Source organism: Hoplias malabaricus, chromosome 15, assembly GCF_029633855.1.
Source record: "Hoplias malabaricus isolate fHopMal1 chromosome 15, fHopMal1.hap1, whole genome shotgun sequence".
Taxonomy (NCBI): domain Eukaryota; kingdom Metazoa; phylum Chordata; class Actinopteri; order Characiformes; family Erythrinidae; genus Hoplias; species Hoplias malabaricus.
This window is the reverse complement of record NC_089814.1, coordinates 37530707-37555850: the sequence shown is the minus strand read 5'-3', so window position 1 is coordinate 37555850 and position 25144 is coordinate 37530707. Positions and strand designations below refer to the sequence as shown.

At 46.5% G+C, this 25144-nt stretch overlaps 3 protein-coding genes across 5 annotated transcripts in view; 1 reads left to right on the top strand and 2 right to left on the bottom strand.

Moving 5' to 3' along the window:
* rars1 (arginyl-tRNA synthetase 1) overlaps positions 1–4683 on the bottom strand; it is a 33936-nt gene extending 29253 nt beyond the window's left edge. For both annotated transcript variants that reach the window (XR_010795524.1, XM_066646458.1), the window contains exons 1-3: positions 4542–4683; positions 1667–1804; positions 1279–1467 (exon numbers count right to left, since the gene is read on the bottom strand). Coding sequence is in view for 1 of the 2 variants with exons in the window: in XM_066646458.1 (XP_066502555.1) it covers positions 1279–1467; positions 1667–1804; positions 4542–4586 (372 nt within the window). In the remaining variant the exon portion in view is untranslated. The remainder of the gene's footprint in view (positions 1–1278; positions 1468–1666; positions 1805–4541) is intronic.
* Positions 4684–6467: 1784 nt separating this feature from the next.
* ublcp1 (ubiquitin-like domain containing CTD phosphatase 1) lies at positions 6468–15481 on the top strand. Of its 2 annotated transcripts, XM_066645806.1 has the most exons (12): positions 6468–6569; positions 7857–7958; positions 8099–8265; positions 8463–8554; positions 8747–8832; positions 9460–9575; positions 10013–10111; positions 10528–10565; positions 10668–10766; positions 12175–12291; positions 12496–12623; positions 13487–15481. In XM_066645806.1, exons 3-12 carry the CDS (start codon positions 8112–8114, stop codon positions 13509–13511), a joined length of 954 nt encoding a protein of 317 aa, XP_066501903.1. In that variant the 5' UTR covers positions 6468–6569; positions 7857–7958; positions 8099–8111; the 3' UTR covers positions 13512–15481. The 2 variants fall into 2 exon arrangements, with proteins under 2 accessions (XP_066501903.1, XP_066501904.1); XM_066645807.1 differs by lacking the exon at positions 12496–12623.
* A 55-nt stretch (positions 15482–15536) lies between these two features.
* On the bottom strand, positions 15537–24463 carry il12bb (interleukin 12B, b). Its single transcript, XM_066646186.1, has 9 exons — positions 24174–24463; positions 23980–24064; positions 23341–23610; positions 22670–22772; positions 21997–22169; positions 20081–20241; positions 17949–18064; positions 17794–17823; positions 15537–15919 (listed from the first exon to the last, which is right to left on the bottom strand). Exons 1-8 carry the CDS (start codon positions 24249–24251, stop codon positions 17805–17807), a joined length of 1005 nt encoding a protein of 334 aa, XP_066502283.1. The 5' UTR covers positions 24252–24463; the 3' UTR covers positions 15537–15919; positions 17794–17804.
* Positions 24464–25144: the final 681 nt, after the last annotated feature.

Below are 25144 nucleotides of genomic sequence, written 5' to 3'. Positions count from 1 at the left end.
CAACTGTTTAGTGAAATCTTTGTCATTTCTTGTAAATGCTTAAAACATACAGTAAAATAAAAACCTTCAAACTAATTAATATATATGAAACGTATTTAAATTAATACAATTAATATAGGGCGGCACGGTGCTGCAGCAGGTAGGTGTCGCAGTCACACAGCTCCAGGGGCCTGGAGGTTGTGGGTTCGATTCCCGCTCCGGGTGACTGTCTGTGAGGAGCGTGGTGTTCTCCCTGTGTCTGCGTGGGTTTCCTCCGGGTGACTGTCTGTGAGGAGCGTGGTGTTCTCCCTGTGTCTGCGTGGGTTTCCTCCGGGTGACTGTCTGTGAGGAGCGTGGTGTGTTCTCCCTGTGTCCGCGTGGGTTTCCTCAGGGTGACTGTCTGTGAGGAGCGTGGTGTGTTCTTCCTGTGTCCGCGTGGGTTTCCTCCGGGTGACTGTCTGTGAGGAGCGTGGTGTGTTCTCCCTGTGTCCGCATGGGTTTCCTCCGGGTGACTGTCTGTGAGGAGCGTGGTGTGATCTCCCTGTGTCCGCGTGGGTTTCCTCCGGGTGACTGTCTGTGAGGAGCGTGGTGTGTTCTCCCTGTGTCCGCGTGGGTTTCCTCCGGGTGACTGTCTGTGAGGAGCGTGGTGTGTTCTCCCTGTGTCCGCGTGGGTTTCCTCCGGGTGACTGTCTGTGAGGAGCGTGGTGTGTTCTCCCTGTGTCCGCGTGGGTTTCCTCCGGGTGACTGTCTGTGAGGAGCGTGGTGTGTTCTCCCTGTGTCCGCGTGGGTTTCCTCCAGGTGACTGTCTGTGAGGAGCGTGGTGTGTTCTCCCTGTGTCTGCGTGGGTTTCCTCCGGGTGACTGTCTGTGAGGAGTGTGGTGAGTTCTGCCTGTGTCTGCGTGGGTTTCCTCCGGGTGACTGTTTGTGAGGAGTGTGGTGAGTTCTCCCTGTGTCCGCGTGGGTTTCCTCTGGGTGACTGTCTGGGAGAACACACCACACTCCTCACAGACAGTCACCCGGAGAGGAACTTGAACGTTGAACCCGGAGCTGTGTGACAGAGACACTACCTGCTGCACCATTGTGCCGCCCTGTTGTTCAATTTTGTCCCACTGTCCCCTACATATCTGAATGTATTCTGTCAATAAAACAGTCTGTTCAATCACTTTTTATTCACAAATGCACTTTTCAGATTACAAGCTAATAACGTATATTTCATTTCAGTTTCCCCACAGAGAGCTACAAAACAGGTAATTAATACAATAACACTCCTCCTCTGTGATGCTGGAGTGGACGACTGACCTGAGCCATTGCCATGGCGCTGTTGCACTGGTAATCTCCAAACTTGGCCTGCTGGTTGGGAGTGACAGCGAGAGGCGGGTCCTCCAGGTCCGGGTACGCCACACTGATGGCGTTCCCAAAAATGTCCTGGAGTCGCTGGTTAATGTTGATCATGCCCTTGCTGCTGTGGCTTCGCTCCTCTTGTAGGTTCTGGAAGGCAACAATGCTCCCGTGTCAAAGGCCACAATTAAAGCAAAATAACCACTTTGTTTCAGACTCATTAACTTCAGAAACACAACGAGATGCTTATCCTCTCACGTGCTTCGGCCATTAGGGGTTCCCAACAGAACATTCCCCATGAAAATACACCGAGTCTGACTGGAAATATCCTCAGAAAGTAGATGCTCACCCTCTTCAGGATGTTGAGGCGGTACTTCAGCCTGGAGTTCTCATCTCTGAGCTCGTCCAGACCCGAGGAGGAGAACTCCAACCCCTGTGGGTTCCTCAGTCTCTCGATCTCAGCTGAGAGAGACTTAATCTCCCTTTCCTGTAGCAGGGCACGTATGACAGGATCAGTACCGTCTTGTAAAAACGTGGCAGTACAGTGTCTTTAATGCATTATTAAAATGTAGGCATTTCCACTGAAGTTGATTTTATTCAAGAGAAAGGTTCACACCACAGACAATAAAGGGTCTAAAGTGAGTCATGTTTTTTCTATTTTTCCACATATTTATTCAGATTCTCTTTGTTGCTGTTCCTCATAAACATAAGTGAGTTGTGCCCAATACAAACACACACAAACTGTAGCGTAACAAACAAAACTACCGCTGATACGATCACAATTTTACCACTTACTGTAGGAGGAGCATCTATAGCAGCCACAATTTGGGCCTCATCAAAAACCTGAGGCTGCATCCCAACTGTGTCCTACACACTAACACTATATACTATGTACTAACCTTAAAAGTGGGAGTCAAGGAGGGTAGTATACAGGATATTAACATACTACAATGGTTCTTACTAACAGAACGGCATGTGAAGGCAGCACACGCCATACCAAGCTGCAGCGACAACACTGCGTAACTCAAATATCTCCCTCCACACTGCGTAGTGCACAGTGTAGGTCATAAAATAAAGGTTTCTGCACTGAAATATAAACCCATTTATATTTGATATGAGATTCATTCATTCATTCATTGTCTGTAACCCTTATCCAGTTCAGGGTCACGGTGGGTCCAGAGTCTACCTGGAATCATTGGGCGCATGCGGGAATACACCCTGGAGGGGGCGCCAGTCCTTCACAGGGCAACACACACACATTCACTCACACCTATGGACACTTTAGAGTTGCCAATCCACCTACCAACGTGTGATTTTGGAGTGTGGGAGGAAACCCACGCAGACACAGGGAGAACACACCCCACTCCTCACAGTCAGTCAACCGGAGGAAACCCACACAGACACAGAGAGAACACACCTCATCACAGACAGTCACCCGGAGGAAACCCACGCAGACACAGGGAGAACACACCACACTCCTCACAGACAGTCACCCGGAGGAAACCCACACAGACACAGGGAGAACACACCACACTCCTCACAGACAGTCACCCGGAGGAAACCCACGCAGACACAGGGAGAACACACCACACTCCTCACAGACAGTCACCCGGAGGAAACCCACACAGACACAGGGAGAACACACCACACTCCTCACAGACAGTCACCCGGAGGAAACCCACACAGACACAGGGAGAACACACCACACTCCTCACAGACAGTCACCCGGAGGAAACCCACGCAGACACAGGGAGAACACACCACACTCCTCACAGACAGTCACCCGGAGGAAACCCACACAGACACAGGGAGAACACACCACACTCCTCACAGACAGTCACCCGGAGGAAACCCACGCAGACACAGGGAGAACACACCACACTCCTCACAGACAGTCACCCGGAGGAAACCCACACAGACACAGGGAGAACACACCACACTCCTCACAGACAGTCACCCGGAGGAAACCCACACAGACACAGGGAGAACACACCACACTCCTCACAGACAGTCACCCGGAGGAAACCCACACAGACACAGGGAGAACCGGAGCGGGAAGCGAACCCACAACCTCCAGGTCCCTGGAGCTGTGTGACTGACACCGTGCCGCCCCTGATATGAGATATTACGTCCCTCTAATATTTAGAGCACTGTCTGCACGTAGTAGCATTAGCTTTATAATCTATGAAGTGCACTATGTAGGGAGTAGGGCACCATTTGCCTGAGACAGAGCCTAATTTTTCCAAACATGACAAGCTCCCACCTTTCCCTTTCCTGGTGGACTGTGCAACAATTGTGTCCATCATTACCATACTCAGGGTTTTCATTCAAGAAATGTAAAAGCAAGGCTGTGTCCCTCAAAGCAGGGTTTCTCAGTGAGCCAAATAACTTCTCCCCAAATCTGAGTATTGTCCAATAGGAATGACCCCTTAGCTCGCTGGGCTTAAAGTCCCTTTAAAGGCACAGATAAAGTACTGCGCATGTCTGTTCATAAAATATTCTTCCAAAACAAATCGCCGAAAATCTTAGAAGTGGTTTAAACGTAGCTCTACACCTTCAGCTTAATTCAGTAAACAATGACGTGTGAATACACATTTAGTCTGACTCCGCCAGCACTCGCATGCTCAGAAGCCCCGCCCATTCCGTTGATGTGATTGGCTCCTTAGGTTTGTGACATAAGAAACCCTGACCGTCTGAAATCGCCCTTTTCGGCCTTGTTTTTGGAACACTGCAGAATTATTATTATTTATAAACTCCTCACAAACACATTACCACATTTAAATAAACAGTTTTCACAAGTGACACCATTTAAACATTTTTTTCAAAAAAAGAATAAATAAATAAAAAATGAAAACCTGAATTCTAAAGTGTCGTTAGACGAGATCATATCACAGACTCCATTTTCTATAACATTTAGAGAGTGGTGTAAATATGCTCTTGTGAGAGGAAGGCGCATAAACACACACAAATGTTGTAAGAGAAAATAATAAATGGCCATTAATAAAGACAGCTTTTCTAAGAGGAAAGCCCCCAGTTACTTTCTTATCTGTGACAGAATGACAGTCAGTAGTTCATTTGTTGTTGGCCCTCAGCCTTCACTGAGTTACATCAGCTGCTCCCCACTGCGGCTAAAGCTAAAGCTAATGGAGCATGGGGAGCACAGTCAGGTGAATACAACCCTATAGCGCTGTTAGCTTGTGTCTCCGGGCTCCAGGAGAGCTCACCTGCTGCTGGAGCCGGGCTGTGTACTCGGTCACCGGGTCCTCCATCCTCGAAAATCAGAGTGAACTAAGTCTACAGCAGTGGCTTTGAAACTTCAGCGCCACACTCTCTCTCTCTCAGCCGGCTTCTTCTTTAGCTTTCCGGTCACGTGGTGCAGCAGGGTGTGTTCCAAATCACCACTCATTCCCTACTCCCTACTCCCTACTTCACAAGATACAAAAGTATGGCTCATGCGCTCAATATTCGAATTAAAAGCCGTGACCAATAGAATGGGAGGCTCACACGTCACCGTGTCCAATGCTAAGTGTTGGCCAGAGATATGAATCCCCCAACTTAGAGCTGTGGAACTGGGGAACTGTGTTCCCTGGACTGATGGAACACAATCCACTGCTTCTGGGATGAGTTAGAGTTGGAGTTTGTAATCCAGAACTAATAATAACTAAGCCGTATCCGTACCTCGCTATCATTCATGGGTCTGAATGCCATCAAATCTTAACAGCAATTTATATTTAAACCAAACTGCGCATTAATTGTACGACAGAGAGAAGGAAAGGCCACAGCCGAATCTCAAATGTATCACACGGACATTTGACACGACTTTGACACTTCTATCTTCCATAGAAGATAATATGAGTTGGAAATTCATCTCTATTTCCTTCATAATGTGGAGGAACTCTGTAAACTCACCATGTGGAGGAAACCCACGCAGACACAGGGAGAACACACCACACTCCTCACAGACAGTCGCCCGGAGGAAACCCACGCAGACACAGGGAGAACACACCACACTCCTCACAGACAGTCGCCCGGAGGAAACCCACGCAGACACAGGGAGAACACACCACACTCCTCACAGACAGTCGCCCGGAGGAAACCCACGCAGACACAGGGAGAACACACCACACTCCTCACAGACAGTCGCCCGGAGGAAACCCACGCAGACACAGGGAGAACACACCACACTCCTCACAGACAGTCGCCCGGAGGAAACCCACGCAGACACAGGGAGAACACACCACACTCCTCACAGACAGTCGCCCGGAGGAAACCCACGCAGACACAGGGAGAACACACCACACTCCTCACAGACAGTCGCCCGGAGGAAACCCACGCAGACACAGGGAGAACACACCACACTCCTCACAGACAGTCGCCCGGAGGAAACCCACGCAGACACAGGGAGAACACACCACACTCCTCACAGACAGTCGCCCGGAGGAAACCCACGCAGACACAGGGAGAACACACCACACTCCTCACAGACAGTCGCCCGGAGGAAACCCACGCAGACACAGGGAGAACACACCACACTCCTCACAGACAGTCGCCCGGAGGAAACCCACGCAGACACAGGGAGAACACACCACACTCCTCACAGACAGTCGCCCGGAGGAAACCCACGCAGACACAGGGAGAACACACCACACTCCTCACAGACAGTCGCCCGGAGGAAACCCACGCAGACACAGAGAGAACACACCACACTCCTCACAGACAGTCACCTGGAGGAAACCCACGCAGACACAGAGAGAACACACCACACTCCTCACAGACAGTCACCTGGAGGAAACCCACGCAGACACAGAGAGAACACACCACACTCCTCACAGACAGTCGCCCGGAGGAAACCCACGCAGACACAGAGAGAACACACCACACTCCTCACAGACAGTCGCCCGGAGGAAACCCACGCAGACACAGAGAGAACACACCACACTAGAATGTGAAATATATTTTAAAAACATGTGTGGCAACAATGATAGGAAGGGTATTTTTTTAAAGTCACATCCTCTACAAAACTGATTTTTTCTTCAAAATATAATATCTGCTTATTCTAAGTGATAAACACATACAGAGGCAGAAAGGTGTGTGTGTGTGTGTGTGTGTGTGTGAGAGAGGGAGAGAGAGAGAGAGAGAGAGAGAGATGAAAAGTCTCCAGCCCGACAGGGGGCAAGTATGGCCTCAGCCCGCAGTGAAGGGGAGCGGAGCGGAGAGAAAGAGAGCGCTGCACTGCACAAACTGGAGCTGATGTAAGTCCTTGCTCTCTACTCTCTCGTGATTTATTCTGTTGTTCTGCAGTATTTGGGGCGTGTGTTCGAGGCGTCGGGGGCGAGACTGCCGCTGTGTTGTATTCGCAGAAGGACGTTAGAGTTCTGTAAACAGGGGACTTTTATTAGTGAACTTAGTGCCCCATGTCAGTGATGCACACGTCTCTCTCTCTGTCTCTTTATCCACGGACTCCTCTCCTCTCAGAGATCTGCTAACTTCCCGAATCAGAGCAGCATTGTCGCCCTCAATGCGCGTACACCGTGCTCATATCACACTGTTAGCTCTCAGTAAAGGTTATGGGTGGATGGAGCTATCTGTATCACTCTCCAGATTTTACAATTAAAATATGTCTCAATGAGAAATAAAGGGGTGGTGTATATTCTCCACACACAGGGTGCTTCTGACTCTACCTCATCTCATTTCTTTTCTTATAAATAACCTACAAACACGAACACAAACCTGTCTGCAACATTATAGACCCCCCCTCCATTGTCGAGTGTTCAATCCTAAGGTGTCTTTGTGGTGGTGTTCACAGAGTGGAAGACGTATCATGAGCGAAAAAAAGTAGTCAAGGTTATCCCTGAATATTCTCCTTTAGAAACCGCAGTTTTCCAAAGACAGTCTCAAACTGGTCAGTTCAGACAGCCAGGGTTTCTTACATCATAAACCTCAGGAACCAATCACGTCAACTTGTGGGGTTTTGAGGGGGCTTTCATTTCAACATTGTTGTTGTTTTCTGTCCTAGTTCACTGTACAATTCACTTTAACATGTAGCTGTTAAACTGTTTCTAAAATTGTTGTTGTTATTATTAAGGTTTTAATTCATTTTTCATCTCACATTTGAAGCATCATTGTGAATGATGTGAAAGGGTGACTGTCTGTGAGGAGTGTGGTGTGTTCTCTCTGTGTCTGTGTGGGTTTCCTCCGGGTGACTGTCTGTGAGGAGTGTGGTGTGTTCTCCCTGTGTCTGCGTGGGTTTCCTCTGGGTGACTGTCTGTGAGGAGTGTGGTGTGTTCTCCCTGTGTCTGCGTGGGTTTCCTCCGGGTGACTGACTGTGAGGAGTGTGGTGTGTTCTCCCTGTGTCTGCGTGGGTTTCCTCCGGGTGACTGTCTGTGAGGAGTGTGGTGTGTTCTCTCTGTGTCTGCGTGGGTTTCCTCCGGGTGACTGACTGTGAGGAGTGTGGTGTGTTCTCCCTGTGTCTGCGTGGGTTTCCCTTTTTAAAACATTTTGTACTGATCTATTTTGTTTTGTGTGTGAATATGTTTCAGATGTGGTTCTAATATCCGTCTGCTGAGAGTCCTACCAATATTTGCAGCTCTGATCTGAAGGGATCGATCAAAAATATAAATAAATAAATAAATAAATAACAGGTAGGTGTTGTATTCTCATAATAGCAATCTCCCTCAGACTCAAGCTTCTTTTCTGAATCCTGTTACCACCAGTTCAGCAGTGAATGATGTGGAACTGCGGAGAAGTTGACTCCCACTGAAATAACACCTGAATCCCTCAGGTTTTGCCGTAGCATGTCCGTGTCAGTCATCATTAAGTGGGGCGGGCAGGAATACTCCATCAGCTCCCTGTCTGAGGAGGACACAGTGCTGGACCTGAAGCAGTCCATCAAATCCCTCACAGGGGTTCTCCCCGAACGGCAGAAGCTGCTCGGCCTCAAGGTGAAAGGTAAAAGCGCACATGCCATAGTCTGAGAAGATCTGAAAAGTCAGAACGGACATGTCGTCGCTGTCCAACGAGAACCATGCTTCTCCTGGAGGTTTTCACTGGACAGTGACAATATGCATATTCTCGCAGCACTACCTACCATTCCAGTCATTTTGCTTTGTAATGCTGGCTGTTTTCATAGGGCTTCATTGTTGCAGGTAAACCAGCAGATGATGACACAAAGCTGGGAACCTTGAAACTCAAGCCAAACACCAAGATCATGATGATGGGCAGCAGAGAGGAAAGCCTGGTAGGACACAGTTATTAAAGATATGGTCGTGTACCGTTCACACTCCAATATCATCAGATTAAGCCAGTTTTCAGACGTCTGTACACATGCCTGTATCATGTTCTAGTGGCTGTTTCTGCGTGTGCTTGTGTGTTTTTAGAAGGTTATAAAGTGATCTGAGTAGTAGTTTCTGGTTCTGATCTTTACCTGAAGGAAGATGTCCTGGCCCCACCTCCTGAAAACGACGATGTGGTCAATGACTTTGATATCGAAGAGGAGGTGATCGAAGTCGAGAACAGGTCAGTTACAGTCAAGACACTGATCAGCCGTGAAATTAAAATCACCTCCTTGACCACACGAGTGTACTTCGTAGTTCTACAGTGACATACAAGTGGATCAGACACAGCAGTGACTGCTGGAGTTTTTAAACCCCTCAGTGTCTGGACCGAGAACAGTCCACCGACCAAAAACATCCAACCGACAGCGTCCTGTGTCACTGAAGAAGGACTAGAGGACGAGCGACACACACTGTGCAGCGACAGATGAGCTACTGTCTCTGACTCTACATCTACAAGGTGGACCAACGAGGGAGGAGTGTCTCACAGAGTGGACAGAGAGTGGACACAGGGTTTAAAAACTCCAGCAGCACTGCTGTGTCTGATCCACTCTACACCAGCACAACACACACTAACACACCACCACCACGTCAGTGTCACTGCAGCGCTGAGAATGATCCACCACCACATCACACCTGCTCTGCCCTGAGCGCTGAGGAACAGGGGGAAAGGGGGGTAACAAAGTATGCAGAGAAACAGATGGAGTACAGTCTGTAATTGTAGAACTACAAAGTGCTCCTAGGCATTGAAATGGTGTGTATTCACCTGAAAAACCCTGATCCATTCCTTTCTTTGTCACGTTTCTTTCAGAGAGGAGAACCTGGCTAAGATCGCACGCCGCATCAAAGACTACAAAGTGGAGGAGTTAAACCCACCAAGGGAAGGGAAGAAGTTACTGGTGCTAGATGTTGATTACACACTGTTTGGTGAGACACAATAAACACAACAAAAAACACACTCATGAATGTTTTAGTTAGAAGTGGGACTCCTATGACGTTACTGAGTAGTGGAGGCTTATTTTCCACCATTAAATATTGCGCACACTGCAAACCTGAATCATCAGACACTGAATGAATGTAGATTGTCACTGTCCAAAGAAGAAGAGTAATAACTTTATAAAAGAAGGAAAAAAAAGTGTGTATTAAGTGAGTCATTAAGTTTGCGTGGTGCTACATGTTGTGGTATGAGCCTCTAATATTTATTATTTATTTGCTAGTAATGACTGTAAATTATATATAAAACACAATTAGCATTCTGTGAACTTGATGCTAACGACATTCTGCACGTCAGATGTTTCCTTTAAATTATTTGAATATAATGAATATATTATCTTTTTACAATAAACTGATTTATTTCTTCATAGATCACAAGTCGTGTGCAGAGACTGGGCAGGAGCTCATGCGACCCTTCCTCCACGAGTTCCTCACCTCTGCTTATGAGGACTACGATATCGTCATCTGGTGTGAGTCACTGACCCCGCCCCCCTTCCCAGTTTCCTCTAAACCACCATGTTGTAAACAGCAGAGATCTGTATTTCACATCCAGGATCCACACCAGGATTTTAAAATGTCCCGCTGGTATAGCGCTATAGTGAATGTGTGAGTGTGTGTCGCCCTGTGAAGGACTGGCGCCCCCTCCAGGGTGTGTTCCTGCCTTGCGCCCAATGATTCCAGGTAGGCTCCGGACCCACCGTGACCCTGAATTGGATAAGGGCTACAGATAATGAATGAATGGTGTATAGTACCGTAATCAATAAGAGAAAGAGGAGAGATGCAGGCTATAACACTAATATCACATGCTCTTATTCACGGTCTGTGACATCAGTGGATACAACCTGCGCCAAACACTTTGAACTAATCCTCTGTGCTTCCTTTTCAGCCGCAACCAGCATGAAGTGGATTGACGCCAAAATGAAAGTATGTCCCACTAGAAGTTTGTTCCTGAACGTTGTTCTGAGGCCTTGGTTCTGAATGTCAGTTGTTTTCCTGACTGTGTCTCTGTCTCTGTTTGTGGTTTAGGAGCTGGGTGTGACAGACAACCCCAACTACAAGATCACCTTCATGTTGGACAGCGGCGCCATGATCACAGTACACACACCCAAGAGAGGGATCGTGGAGGTGATGCATATGACACTTATCGTTAATCATGCGGTTCACATTTACACAACACAGTGAAGAACCCGATGGTCCTCCAGCACTCAGTGTTTCACCAAACGAACGGTTTTCTTTTACTTTAACAACAGCAAAGAGAAACTAGGCGAGCCATTAACTCACAGAGGTGTTTCTCTCATTTCAAAAACAGGAAATGCCCCATAAAACATCCCCTTGTCATTGGACGGTCTGGAGAAGCTTTGGTGGTGCTTCATATCAATGTGGTTTTTATTGTGAGTGTGTTGTGCAGAAAATATCGAGCGCAGATAATCAATGAAAAAAGGAGCACAAAGAATTGTCCATTAATTGTTCACAACATCGGCATCAGTGTTTTTCTTGTTTATTTCATTTAAAAATTAATACTAGACGATCTACCACCACCAAAGAACAAAGACCAATAACACTTTGTTGAAGAATTACAAATGTAACTGGTTTAAATTAAAACACATAAAGTTTAATGCTGTTTTATAAACGCACTAATGTCTCCCCACCGCTTCCCTTTTACGATATTTCAGGCAAAGACCCACACTGACGTGAAATAAGACAAATTCAGCGGTCCTCCTCTCTCTGTGAGATATAATAAATGTTGTTCAGAGGAGTTCTGCTGAGCTTGTTAACTGTGGAGTAATGTAACTAACGCAGAGACAAACACAGCCCCAGAAACACACACAAACAGAGCGTGCTCCTGTTTTATTTCCTATTATTTATTCATATGACACCTTTGTTAATGACCCCGTCCAACTCCACTGGGCGATGATGCTGTGCGTGAGGCTCTGACCTCTTTGAGTTACTGAACCTCGACCTCGACACACGCCCACAGACGAAGCCACGGTTCGCCCTGAAGATCCAAGTCTACGTTGGTTTCAGCTGGGAACCAGTTTTTTTTGTTGGTGTAAACGCGTCGAATGGTTCCACATTTAGTTCACGAACTGGAACCTTCCATTCCGTTTTCTTTTTGGTGGAAAAGCGCTATGTGGAATAAGGCTGGACTAACAGATGGTGTTGTAGCGCCATCTGGTGAAACATGGCTGAAGTAACAGCAGAAATACTGCGGAAAACGTTTGGCAACCACTGTCTTAGACTTACTCTTCACCGCTGGATCAGAGTTATTGATTATAACTGACCTCCGTGATGAGACAGCAGTGAAGTCATTCATATTTTATGACTTTACGTCATCTTAAAAGCTTCGGACGTGCATTAAACTGAACTGAACTAGACTTTTAGTCTTGCTTAAATGCTTCAGCGTTCACGTACATCCACCGCATCATCATTTCAGCGGATGGTTAACAGTAATGCGTCTAACTGTAGGAACTTGCTGTAGAGATGTGGCCTCTTGGATATGTGTCTGTTTGATACTCACCTGTGCTCTTCTCAGGTGAAACCACTTGGAGTGATATGGGGAAAGTATGGCGAGTTTTACAACAGGAAGAACACCATCATGTTTGATGACATTGGACGGAACTTCCTCATGAACCCACAAAATGGACTGAAGGTAGGAGACACAAATTCACAGTGAATATTAACACAACATTTGATACCTCTTTTGGTGTTTGTTTGGTTTAGTCTCAGAGTCAAAGTAAGTTCTCGCCACAGGGAACTAACTAAGAAATGCTGTTATACCAGATGTTCTTTAATAAGGGAACTCTGTACCATGCTCCTGGTTAAACCGTATGTTCCACCTCCCTCATCTCCGCAGATTAGGCCGTTTATGAAGGCGCACTTGAACCGAGAGAAAGACAAGGAGCTTCTCAAGCTCTCTCATTACCTAAGAGAGATCGCCAAGCTAGATGACCTCTCAGGACTCAATCACAAACACTGGGAAAGGCAAGTGTACAGAACCTGACTGAAATCTGATCTTACAGTGACATGAGGTGAAAGAGAAAGCTTTAAATGGCTATTGCCCCCTCCCCCACCGACCTGTGACCATTAAAAACCCCTTTAGGCAAATTCAGACTTTAAAAGATCACTACATAATATTTTTACCTGTTTTTACAGCTTCAAAATCATTGTGATGCTCCACTGATCTGCACTAGATAGAGTAGAGCCTCTGTCATTGCTACTCGGGGCTTAGAACTGCAGAAACTGCACTGTGTACCTGTTGAAGGAGGGTAGGAAAGGGTACGCAACGTCAGCAGCATCCTGAATTTGGAATCGGTTTCACATCAAATTAAGTAAGGCATCTGAAACAGCAAAAATGTTAGTCAGTGTCACTACGGACTACGGCGCAGGGATAGAGCAACATCCTGAGATCTCTCAGTTGTTTAAACGCTTCCAGACTCTTTTTTTTTTTTAATGTGGAACCGACTCCAAATTCAGGAGGCTGCTGAAAATACAAATAAATTTGATATGATTTGATGCTGAATGAGCAAAGCAGTGAGAGAATGCTGTAGAAATCTTAAGAGACATTTATTTTGTACCCCGTTTACAGAGCCAGGCCTGCGTCCAAACGCCGGACCTTTTTTCCAGCACGCAAACAGACCAGAGAGCAGCAAATGTTGAGGAAACGTTCTCTGAGTTTTATTTAAAATGGCGTATTGGATTAAAAAGTGTGAGCACTTTAATGTTTACATGGAATTGGGATTTTAACTCGTGGTCACACCTTTTTAAAGCCCAGGTAAAATGGCATCTGTGAACGGGACTCAAAGCCGCTAGCTTCCAGCGTGACGTTAATGAGCTTCTCCCTGCAGGTACCTCGCCAAGAAAAGTCAATGAAGGACACTACATCAGACTGAAGCAAGTACAAGCGGTGCTGGACACCCTCATAACTTCTGCAAACAACCCAATACCTACAGCCAGCTCTCTCTTCTCCTTCATCTCTCTGTGCTCTCTTGTTCCTGGGGTAAAAACATTACAGATATCCACCTTCACAAAACACACATACAGTTCTTTTTTTTTGTTTTGGGGGCATCAACTGTAGCTAACACAAGACGCATGACTGTCTTCCTTCCCTTGATCTTTTCTCCTGAACCTTCTGAACAGCTCGTGATTGACGGTGAGGCACTGAATGACAGTGAGGTACTGAATCTCCCTCATTATTTGAACAAAAGGCTAAAGTGGTACACGATTGAGTTTATACTGACCTTGTGCTGACTGGCGAACAGATGTGTGTGTTGCAAGTGCAATAACATCTCTACGAATCTCCAAATAAGGTCCGTTTAGCTTTTTTTTTTAACGTGGTGTTTTTGTAGAACTCTGGCACATCTTTTTCAAATTGGGCCTCTGTGGTCTGAAGCTGGTATCCGTTAATTTGTGTGTGTGTGTGTGTGTGTGTATGCTAAAACATTTCTAAAACACAGACATTTGGACTACGTCTACCTGGAGTAGCGTTTCAGTGGAGTTACAGATGCAGTAAATAAATAAAACACAGAACGATTAGAAACAGCAGGTGAACGGCGCCTGAATAAAGAGTGTGCTCTAATGCAGTACATCGTCATCAGGAACCTTTAAATATCCGTCTGAAGTCTTGGTGTAATCTGATTCTGTCCAGGTTCGTGGACTATACCTTAGTGCAAACCATTGATGATGACTCCTTTAAGGCAAAGGTAAAGTAAACCCAGCTCTTTCAGTTCTCGAACATATCCTCATCAATAGAACACACTGTCATCATCAAAACCAGACTTTTATAAACCGCATGTCATCGCCGTCCAATTTAAAACGTGTGTGTGGACGTTTATTTACACCGCAGCTGTCCTTCACACTGCGTGAAAGTCTCACGATGAATGTCCAATAGAAACGCTCCAGAATGACTCTGAATTAAATGTTTACATTGACTTCCACTGAAGGTTAGGAGGGTTTCCTCCTCCTCCTCCTCCTGTAAAGGTACTGCTTTGGGAGATGTGTGTGTTAACTGGACAGTGATGATGTGTGTGTGTGTGTGTGTGTACATGTATTCAGATCAACATAATCAGACTTCAGTCATGCGCAGGTGGACATTTGTAGCAGTCCAGAGTGTCTGAAGCGTGTCGGTCCCTTTCTGCACCTCCTTTAAAGGGAAGAGCGAGCTGAAAGACTCCAGAGAAAATCAGTCATTTTATAATTGACCTTGAATCATAAGGTGCCCAGAGAATCCAACATCTCACGAACGTCTCAGAACACAGTCGCAAGTAAAAGGCAACGTAGAGACGTTCTGTTTATTTTCACTGACGCCATCTTAAGGTGCTCCGCAGGTGGTGGATCCCTCTGAACGGATTCAGTCATCGGAACAGAGGCTGGGGGAATGGGAACGGTACACGGTTCGCGTCTGATGTGATCTCACAGACTTTCGACACACATCTACTTTTGTTTTCATTCGTCAGAAGGCGCAATAATGGGAGCTGTTCTTTTTTTAAAAAATAAAGTAAAGCAGCAGTGGAGGTGTGGTGATGGATGGATTATATGAGTCCTAACTGGAACACAGAAGGCATCTAAACGTTTACATTAATTTTTCTTTGTAGCTGAGGATTTGAGGTATTTATTATTGATTATAAATGGTTCATTCACAGTGTTTGTTTTGTTTTCCTCCACTAAAGAAGCTGTTCTGAAGATGGACATTTTTATACTTGTGTGTGGACTCTGAGTTCATTTTTGATGGTTTTGGTTTCCGTCTGTATTTCGTTACCTCGAGTCACTGGTCGTCCTCTTGTGACCCTAGTTGCGTATTGTGTCATTTCATTTGAAAGATACGGATGTTGGCGTTGAATTTATGGATGCAACATGTGTAAATAAAAAGGAAATGATTTTAAAACGTTTTGACGAGAGTTTATTACACAACACCAGCACTTCTTCACAACATTTTAAATATAGCTTATGAAAACATTCATTTAGGACATGGTTAGAGTTTAGAATCGAAAATATACTTTCAATACATTTTTGACGACAACGTGGATTTAAATCCTGGCCGATAACGTACTCCTTTATTAGTGCCACGGTGCTGCAGCAGCAAAGTACTCACTGATATAGAGTAGTTATTGCCATAAACATAAATAATAAACATATAAAATATCAAAACTAACCAGACTTCAGTTCACGCACGTATAAAGATCTCAGCTGAAACAGTGGGGACGTGGATGAAAGTTGATATTGAGAAACATGGACTCAAATTATTGCCAGCGGGAATGTTGTGGAATGTTTTTTTTTCAGATCTGTTCAAGAAAAGAACGAGAGTTTAGAAAATAACCTCAAAAACAGTCAAATTTAAACATTTAACAAAAGCTGAGAATGTATCTATTCACAGAGGTTTGATGTGAGATTCTTTCATTCTTTGTCTGTGACCCTTATCCAGTTCAGGGCGGCGGTGGGTCCGGAGCATACCCAGAATCACTGGGCGCAAGGCAGGAACACACCCTGGAGGGGGCGCCATTCTCTCACACACACACACCCCTACGGACACTTTTGAGTCGCCAATCCACCTACTAACGTGTGTTTCCAACCGGAGCACCCAGAGGAAACCCACACAGACACAGGGAGAACACACCACACTCCTCACAGACAGTCACCCTGAGGAAACCCACACAGACACAGAGAGAACACACCACACTCCTCACAGACAGCCACCCGGAGGAAACCCACACAGACACAGAGAGAACACACCACACTCCTCACAGACAGTCACCCGGAGGAAACCCACACAGACACAGAGAGAACACACCACACTCCTCACAGACAGCCACCCGGAGGAAACCCACACAGACACAGAGAGAACACACCACACTCCTCACAGACAGTCACCCGGAGGAAACCCACACAGACACAGAGAGAACACACCACACTCCTCACAGACAGTCACCCGGAGGAAACCCACGCAGACACAGGGAGAACACACCACACTCCTCACAGACAGCCACCCGGAGGAAACCCACACAGACACAGAGAGAACACACCACACTCCTCACAGACAGTCACCCGGAGGAAACCCACACAGACACAGAGAGAACACACCACACTCCTCACAGACAGCCACCCGGAGGAAACCCACACAGACACAGAGAGAACACACCACACTCCTCACAGACAGTCACCCGGAGGAAACCCACACAGACACAGAGAGAACACACCACACTCCTCACAGACAGTCACCCGGAGGAAACCCACACAGACACAGAGAGAACACACCACACTCCTCACAGACAGTCACCCGGAGGAAACCCACACAGACACAGAGAGAACACACCACACTCCTCACAGACAGCCACCCGGAGGAAACCCACACAGACACAGAGAGAACACACCACACTCCTCACAGACAGTCACCCGGAGGAAACCCACACAGACACAGAGAGAACACACCACACTCCTCACAGACAGTCACCCGGAGGAAACCCACACAGACACAGAGAGAACACACCACACTCCTCACAGACAGCCACCCGGAGGAAACCCACACAGACACAGAGAGAACACACCACACTCCTCACAGACAGTCACCCGGAGGAAACCCACACAGACACAGAGAGAACACACCACACTCCTCACAGACAGTCACCCGGAGGAAACCCACACAGACACAGAGAGAACACACCACACTCCTCACAGACAGTCACCCGGAGGAAACCCACACAGACACAGAGAGAACACACCACACTCCTCACAGACAGCCACCCGGAGGAAACCCACACAGACACAGAGAGAACACACCACACTCCTCACAGACAGTCACCCGGAGCGGGACTCGAACCCACAACCTCCAGGCCCCTGGAGCTGTGACAGAGACGCCACCTGCTGCTCCACTGTGAAATTATCATTCGAAAAAAATACCTCTAACTCTGTCCTCTATGAAATGCTGATAATATTAATAATGTGTAATTATTTGTCACTGTCTTCTGCATTTAACCGCTTGTGGGAATCGAGCCATTAGAGTTTTAACACTTTAACAGACATTAAACACTTCACTGTGGCCAATTCTGACTCAGTTTCTCTAAGTAGAATGGAGACTGTCGCATCAAACCCCTGGGATTTACTGTGTTTACAAGGAAACTTTAAATGTTGCTGTAATTTCCGCTTCAACACCAGGTCTTACCTTCATTGTTCTTACTTGTGCTTGTGGACCCTGTAATGGAAGGATGCAGGAAGATTAAAACATACATGGTAAACTACCACAGTATAATTTTGATGAATGAAATTCTCTGTGTGTGATTATACTTTGAGAGTAAGGGCAAGGTCAAAGGCACTCACTTTTGTTGGCTCCACTCGCTCCAGACCTGATTAGTGAGGAAATCCTGGGCCCGAACACAGAAAGTGTAACTCTTCCTGGAGGTGACTTTATATTCTGTTTCATTGGTGTAGTTGGACTGAGGGATAAATAAAACAGAAATACTAAAATACAGTCTATTTTTGAAGTGCAACTGATCTGAAAATAGGGATTCAACAGTGTTGTTCCAGCACAAGTTTCCACTGCCCCAAAACCCAGTGCTTGGGCCACACCTGGCTGAAGGTGCATGTGCTCCAGGAAGTCTCATTTCATTTCTTACTTTAATATGGAGAGTATACAAGCTGTGTTTTGTTTTCTGATTGTCGTTGACTTTGCGTTCTGAACAGAATACAACAGAGGTTCCCAAAACACAGGCCAGTGGACCGGTACCAGGCTGAAACAACAGCCAATTACAACATGAGGAAGTAGCAGCAGAACTACTCAGTCTCATTCATCATTCATTTATTGTCTGTAACTTTTATCCAGTTCAAGGTGGCAGTGTGTCCACAGCCTCTCTCACGTGGAGCGTGGGCGGAAACCGGACACAGGGAGAACACACCACACTCCTCACAGACAGTCACCCGGAGGAAACCCACGCGGACACAGAGAGAACACACCACACTCCTCACAGACAGTCACCCGGAGGAAACCCACGCAGACACAGAGAGAACACACCATACTCCTCACAGACAGTCACCCGGAGGAAACCCACGCTGACACAGGGAGAACACACCACACTCCTCACAGACAGTCACCCGGAGGAAACCCACGCAGACACAGAGAGAACACACCACACTCCTCACAGACAGTCACCCGGAGGAAACCCACGCGGACACAGGGAGAACACACCACACTCCTCACAGACAGTCACCCGGAGGAAACCCACGCAGACACAGAGAGAACACACCACACTCCTCACAGACAGTCACCCGGAGGAAACCCACGCGGACACAGAGAGAACACACCACACTCCTCACAGACAGTCACCCGGAGGAAACCCACGCAGACACAGGGAGAACACACCACACTCCTCACAGACAGTCACCCGGAGGAAACCCACGCGGACACAGGGAGAACACACCACACTCCTCACAGACAGTCACCCGGAGGAAACCCACGCGGACACAGAGAGAACACACCACACTCCTCACAGACAGTCACCCGGAGGAAACCCACGCAGACACAGAGAGAACACACCACACTCCTCACAGACAGTCACCCGGAGGAAACCCACGCAGACACAGGGAGAACACACCACACTCCTCACAGACAGTCACCCGGAGGAAACCCACGCGGACACAGAGAGAACACACCACACTCCTCACAGACAGTCACCCGGAGGAAACCCACGCGGACACAGAGAGAACACACCACACTCCTCACAGACAGTCACCCGGAGGAAACCCACGCAGACACAGAGAGAACACACCACACTCCTCACAGACAGTCACCCGGAGGAAACCCACGCGGACACAGAGAGAACACACCACACTCCTCACAGACAGTCACCCGGAGGAAACCCACGCAGACACAGGGAGAACACACCACACTCCTCACAGACAGTCACCCGGAGGAAACCCACGCGGACACAGGGAGAACACACCACACTCCTCACAGACAGTCACCCGGAGGAAACCCACGCGGACACAGAGAGAACACACCACACTCCTCACAGACAGTCACCCGGAGGAAACCCACGCAGACACAGAGAGAACACACCACACTCCTCACAGACAGTCACCCGGAGGAAACCCACGCAGACACAGGGAGAACACACCACACTCCTCACAGACAGTCACCCGGAGGAAACCCACGCGGACACAGAGAGAACACACCACACTCCTCACAGACAGTCACCCGGAGGAAACCCACGCAGACACAGGGAGAACACACCACACTCCTCACAGACAGTCACCCGGAGGAAACCCATGCAGACACAGAGAGAACACACCACACTCCTCACTGTTAGTCACCCAGAGCGGGACTCGAACCCACACCCTCCAGGACTCTGGAGCTGTGACAGAGACACTACCTGCTGCACCAATACTGAATTACTACATTATTTGTCTATCTAAAAAAAACGAAAACACCAGGGCTGTGTAACACTCCGCCTCACCTCTGAATGGTTTCCGATATGGTCGCAGCTCCGGCGATGGGACAGCACTTTCACTTCGTACCGGAGCGGGTAGTAAGTGCACGGTGTGCTCCAGGTTTTGGGGTTTTCCCACTTGAACTCATCATCCTCTGCCTTCACGATGTCCACTTTGTCTGGTTTTACTGAAAGATGGAGAAAATGTCAGCGCACTGACACAGAGCAGCTTTTATAACTCCATTCACAACATGTAAACTTTGAAAGTGATGACTTTTTAAACCTTTAGGAGGTTCTTTATGGAACCAAAAGTGGTTCTTCTATTGTGTCGCTCAAAGAACTTTTTGTAGCACCTTTATTTTGAAGAGTGTATTGTGTTCCCTGGTACCTTAGTTTTAAAGTAAAAAATTGTAATAGGTGTTTGATACTAAAGCTTAATAAACTTGCTTTAAAAATATCTCCAACCTTCATGTCCTAAAGTTTGTAGACACATTTTTGTAATTAGTGATTTCAACTTGTTTAAAGTGCACCCACTGTGGACACCACACCGATCAGGCATAGCCTTTCCCTTGTTTTTACACTCCTGTCTGTGAGGAGTGTGGTGTGTTCTCCCTGTGTCTGCGTGGGTTTCCTCCGGGTGACTGTCTGTGAGGAGTGTGGTGTGTTCTCTCTGTGTCTGCGTGGGTTTCCTCCGGGTGACTGTCTGTGAGGAGTGTGGTGTGTTCTCTCTGTGTCTGCGTGGGTTTCCTCCAGGTGACTGTCTGTGAGGAGTGTGGTGTGTTCTCTCTGTGTCTGCGTGGGTTTCCTCCGGGTGACTGTCTGTGAGGAGTGTGGTGTGTTCTCTCTGTGTCTGCGTGGGTTTCCTCCGGGTGACTGTCTGTGAGGAGTGTGGTGTGTTCTCTCTGTGTCTGCGTGGGTTTCCTCCAGGTGACTGTCTGTGAGGAGTGTGGTGTGTTCTCTCTGTGTCTGCGTGGGTTTCCTCCGGGTGACTGTCTGTGAGGAGTGTGGTGTGTTCTCTCTGTGTCCGCGTGGGTTTCCTCCGGGTGACTGTCTGTGAGGAGTGTGGTGTGTTCTCTCTGTGTCTGCGTGGGTTTCCTCCGGGTGACTGTCTGTGAGGAGTGTGGTGTGTTCTCCCTGTGTCTGTGTGGGTTTCCTCCGGGTGACTGTCTGTGAGGAGTGTGGTGTGTTCTCTCTGTGTCTGCGTGGGTTTCCTCCGGGTGACTGTCTGTGAGGAGTGCGGTGTGTTCTCTCTGTGTCTGTGTGGGTTTCCTCCGTTGCTAGGTGGATTGGCGACTTAAAAATGTCTGTAAGTGTGAGTGTGTGTTGCCCTGTGAAGGAGTGGCGCCCCCTCCAGGGTGTGCTCTTGCCTTGCGCCCAGTGATGGGCTCCGGACTCACCGCGACCCTGAACAGGATAAGGGCTACAGACAATGATTGAATGAATGTCCTTCAATAGAAAAACATTAAATCAAATGGGATGCTCTAGAGCAGCTGCACATGAGCTTAAAGTCAACAAGTCCAATGCTAAGTGTGAGCTAGAGGGGTGAATCTCAGCCTCTAAGGTTCATTGTCCTTTGGAGAGGCTGCACTGTTAATGAGCTCTGTCTCTTTCCCACTTTCTCTCCCCTGTTCCAGACAGAAGTGATTCCATAGCAAAGCACTGCCATTACCGATGTTCCCAACAGGGAGGAAACGTGAGCCAGGGAACTGGAAAATGTGACTCTTCGCTGGGACACAGGCGGGGGGACGACCGCTTGCTGTGCGAATTCACACTTTCTTGGTTAAATTTACAGCCTAATTCGACTTTTCAGAAACGAGTGCACTTTAAAGCAGCAGAATTCACTGATTATATGGGTGTCTACATACATTTGGACACATCTTTATCTGAGTTTAAGAGGGTGTGTATTACAGTGTTGTCCAGAAGAGGGCGCTCGAAGCTCTTACTGATCTCTCTGATGAAGAAGCTGATGTGGTGCTCCTCCAGTCTGTACTGGTTGCGTACGAGCAGCGTGAGGCTAATGCGGGTCACCTCCTCAGCGTGAGGCGAACACTTCAGCTCCTCGCACCTCAGGCCGCTCTGATCTGAGTCCAGAGAACAGCTGATCTGCTCAGAGCCCCTGCAGGAAGAAATAAATACATAAACAAACAAATAAATACACACAGCCTCATTTACAACCTTTACACACCTCCCAACTTCACTAATCACCACGGTAGCCGTTTCATTATTCAAGTGTTTCCCTCTGAGCTTCCGTAGACCTGGAGGAGCTAGCTATGCTAACTGTTTCAGGGTTAGTTTTGATTAAATAATTGAGTTTGTGGCCACAATTTCCTAATTTTTCCTATATATAAAGAATTGATATCTGTTTTTCTTCAATCAAAGGTGTTTTTAAAATGCTGGGAATATTTTTAATTAGTTTAAAATGTATTTGAAACATTCGCCTCACATTTCAGGAATGTGCAGGAGTGCGTTTCTAACACCCGGCCTCTCGGGGGCGCTGTACTGCAGGGAAAGATTAAAGCTAAGCTCCAGTGCAGTACTTAGCCGTACTCTTGTTCATGGTAAACGCACAGAATGGAAACACACTGGTACTGCGCCGGAGGGGGGTGAGGGTCTCACCGTGAAGCGCGGAACAACACCACAAGGCCGTTCCTCGCTGAATCCCACCTCCAGGAACAGTGGAACACACCGTTGTAGTTGCTCGCGGTACAGGTGATATAATCTAGACACACAAATAACAATAAACACAGGGATAGATGTAGTTTAATAGACGTAAGAGTCCCAAAATACCCAGTTACCACCAGGATTTTACAATATTTAACAATTTTTACAGTTAAATACCGTATTCTTCTATTTATACAACATTTTTTAAATGATCTAGAACACACACTTATATTCAAAATATATTTTCTGTAAAAATACATTACAAATTAATAATTTAAATAAAAAAAAATGTATAATTTTATTTGTAAAAATATTTAAATATATTTTTAATTGTATTCAATCACATTGTGTCAAATGTAAGATTTTTCTGAACCAAAAAAAAGCTTTTATTTATTTTAAAATGTCTTTTCCGTATGCACAAATACAGTAAACTCCTGAAGACTACACTATGTATCTATCCACAGGAGCGTGTCTCTGTACATTACTGTGTAGAGCCTGAACAGAGCTAAATCACAGTAATCCCGTGCCCCAGGGTCGAGTGAAGGTACAGTGTCCTGTTGTATTTCAACGTCATTTACTGTCAAATGAACATACTGCTGAACTGTAGAAGCACTGCCACCAGTTACCTTCGCCCGTGTGCGTGAGAATAGCCTTCTGGAAGTCCACAGGCTTGACCAACACTAGTGTGTGATTGAGAAGTTCCCCGGCCGAACTGTGGCAGGTGTAGTTTCCCCCGAGCATGGCCTGGACCGTGACCTCTATGCTCTTCCCTTTCTGGGGGATTGTTTGTCCGTTCCTCCGCCACAGGATCTCAGTTCCCTCCAGCTGCTCTCCACACAGTAAAGACACTGTGGTCGTCTGGGTCATAGGATCTCCACTCACCTCCAGAGCAACGACTAAAAGATTCCAGTTCAATCACGACAACATCAGCTACACCATCCACACAGCAGCAGACAACATCAGCTCTACATCTGTAACATCTCTAACATCCTGTTTGTCTTCGAGGTAATGGCTATTAAGAGTGTCGTACGATCTGAAATTGTATTGAATCATTGTGTGTCAGCTGCATCTGTCCATCGGTCTCTGTCAGACAGCGTCAGTGTGTCTCTAACTGTCTGTGAACCCACTTCTCAAACTACTTTTCATCTAGAAATGTATTCAGAAAACCCCCGTCTATTCGTATGTCCATTACTAAAGCATTTATATGAATGTATCTTACATTAAACACACACAGAAACAGTGAAATAAATGAAAACACTATTCACCGTTTGGCTTGACCACCTGCAGCGACGCGCCGTCTCCAACATGAAGGATGGTGAGATGCAAGGCGAAGTAGAAAATCAGATTCATCTGAAATACCAAATTTCACCGTGAAGTTTCCAAAGTAATCCCTCACACACCAACTTCACTCTGAACTCTTGTCCTATTCAAGCAGTAAATAAACGTATACAGTACTTACCTTCTCCTCTGTACAGTCACAATGTGATCTCAACTTTGAGCACGCTGAGACATTGGCTGGACATTTGAACACACCCATATTTATAGGCAGGTAAGAGAAGAGAAGAGAAGAGAAATTCCCACGAGAGGTTCTTGTGAAACGTCAACAAACCAGTCTGGAATTTTTGTGCATGTTATTTTAAAGAATGATGAGGATTTCTTATGAAGGGCACCTGAACATGACATTGACATGAGGTTATTGATGTGGGAGTGAAGGGGTCGGTGAGACTGTGCATGGACGTAACTTAGGGATAAAGATTTTAGGGGTTGACCAGGACCTGCTGTGGGAAAGAGAATTAAAATTTAAAAAATAGTAAAATAATGTTTGGAAATTTAAAAATTAGTAAAATATTACGTGGAAATTTAAAAATGAGTAAAATAATGTTTGGAAATTTAAAAATTAGTAAAATATTACTTGGAAATTTAAAAATTAGTAAAATAATGTTTGGAAATTTAAAAATTAGTAAAATAATGTTTGGAAATTTAAAAATTAGTAAAATATTACTTGGAAATTTAAAAATTAGTAAAATATTACTTGGAAATTTAAAAAATTCTTTGAGTTTCACTGACCATACACGAGCACTTTGTAGTTTTATAATTAGTCTATAGTGCATTTGTTGCTCTGTAAAAATCATTTTCCCACCTTCTGACAGTTTCATGTCGCCAACTTTGTGGGGACAGTTTGTGGACGACCCCTCCCTGTGCACCAGTGCACAAAGCAAGACAGCGGCGGACTCCGACTGTTGCAAGGGCAGGTACCAAGGGTATCTAGTGCATGACCCGGGGCCCCACTACCGCACCATGTGTGATTTAAATATATTTAATCTTTGATTTATTTAAATGTAACTTTACATTATTAGGACATTTGATTACACATGACAAATATAAATGTAGGGCACTTTGACTCATCTTTACCGCTGTAGTGGGCACTTT

Excerpts from the sequence above, each read along its gene's own strand:
- ublcp1 (XM_066645806.1), top strand. The coding sequence starts at position 8,112 with ATGTCCGTGTCAGTCATCATTAAGTGGGGCGGGCAGGAATACTCCATC. Across the intron at positions 10,566-10,667 it reads GGATTGACGCCAAAATGAAA|GAGCTGGGTGTGACAGACAA; the intron begins GTATGTCCCACT and ends TTTGTGGTTTAG. Across the intron at positions 12,624-13,486 it reads AATCACAAACACTGGGAAAG|GTACCTCGCCAAGAAAAGTC; the intron begins GCAAGTGTACAG and ends TTCTCCCTGCAG.
- il12bb (XM_066646186.1), bottom strand. The coding sequence starts at position 24,251 with ATGGGTGTGTTCAAATGTCCAGCCAATGTCTCAGCGTGCTCAAAGTTG. Across the intron at positions 23,611-23,979 it reads GCAGGTGGTCAAGCCAAACG|TCGTTGCTCTGGAGGTGAGT; the intron begins GTGAATAGTGTT and ends GGAATCTTTTAG. Across the intron at positions 20,242-21,996 it reads CTTCTTCATCAGAGAGATCA|TAAAACCAGACAAAGTGGAC; the intron begins GTAAGAGCTTCG and ends TCCATCTTTCAG.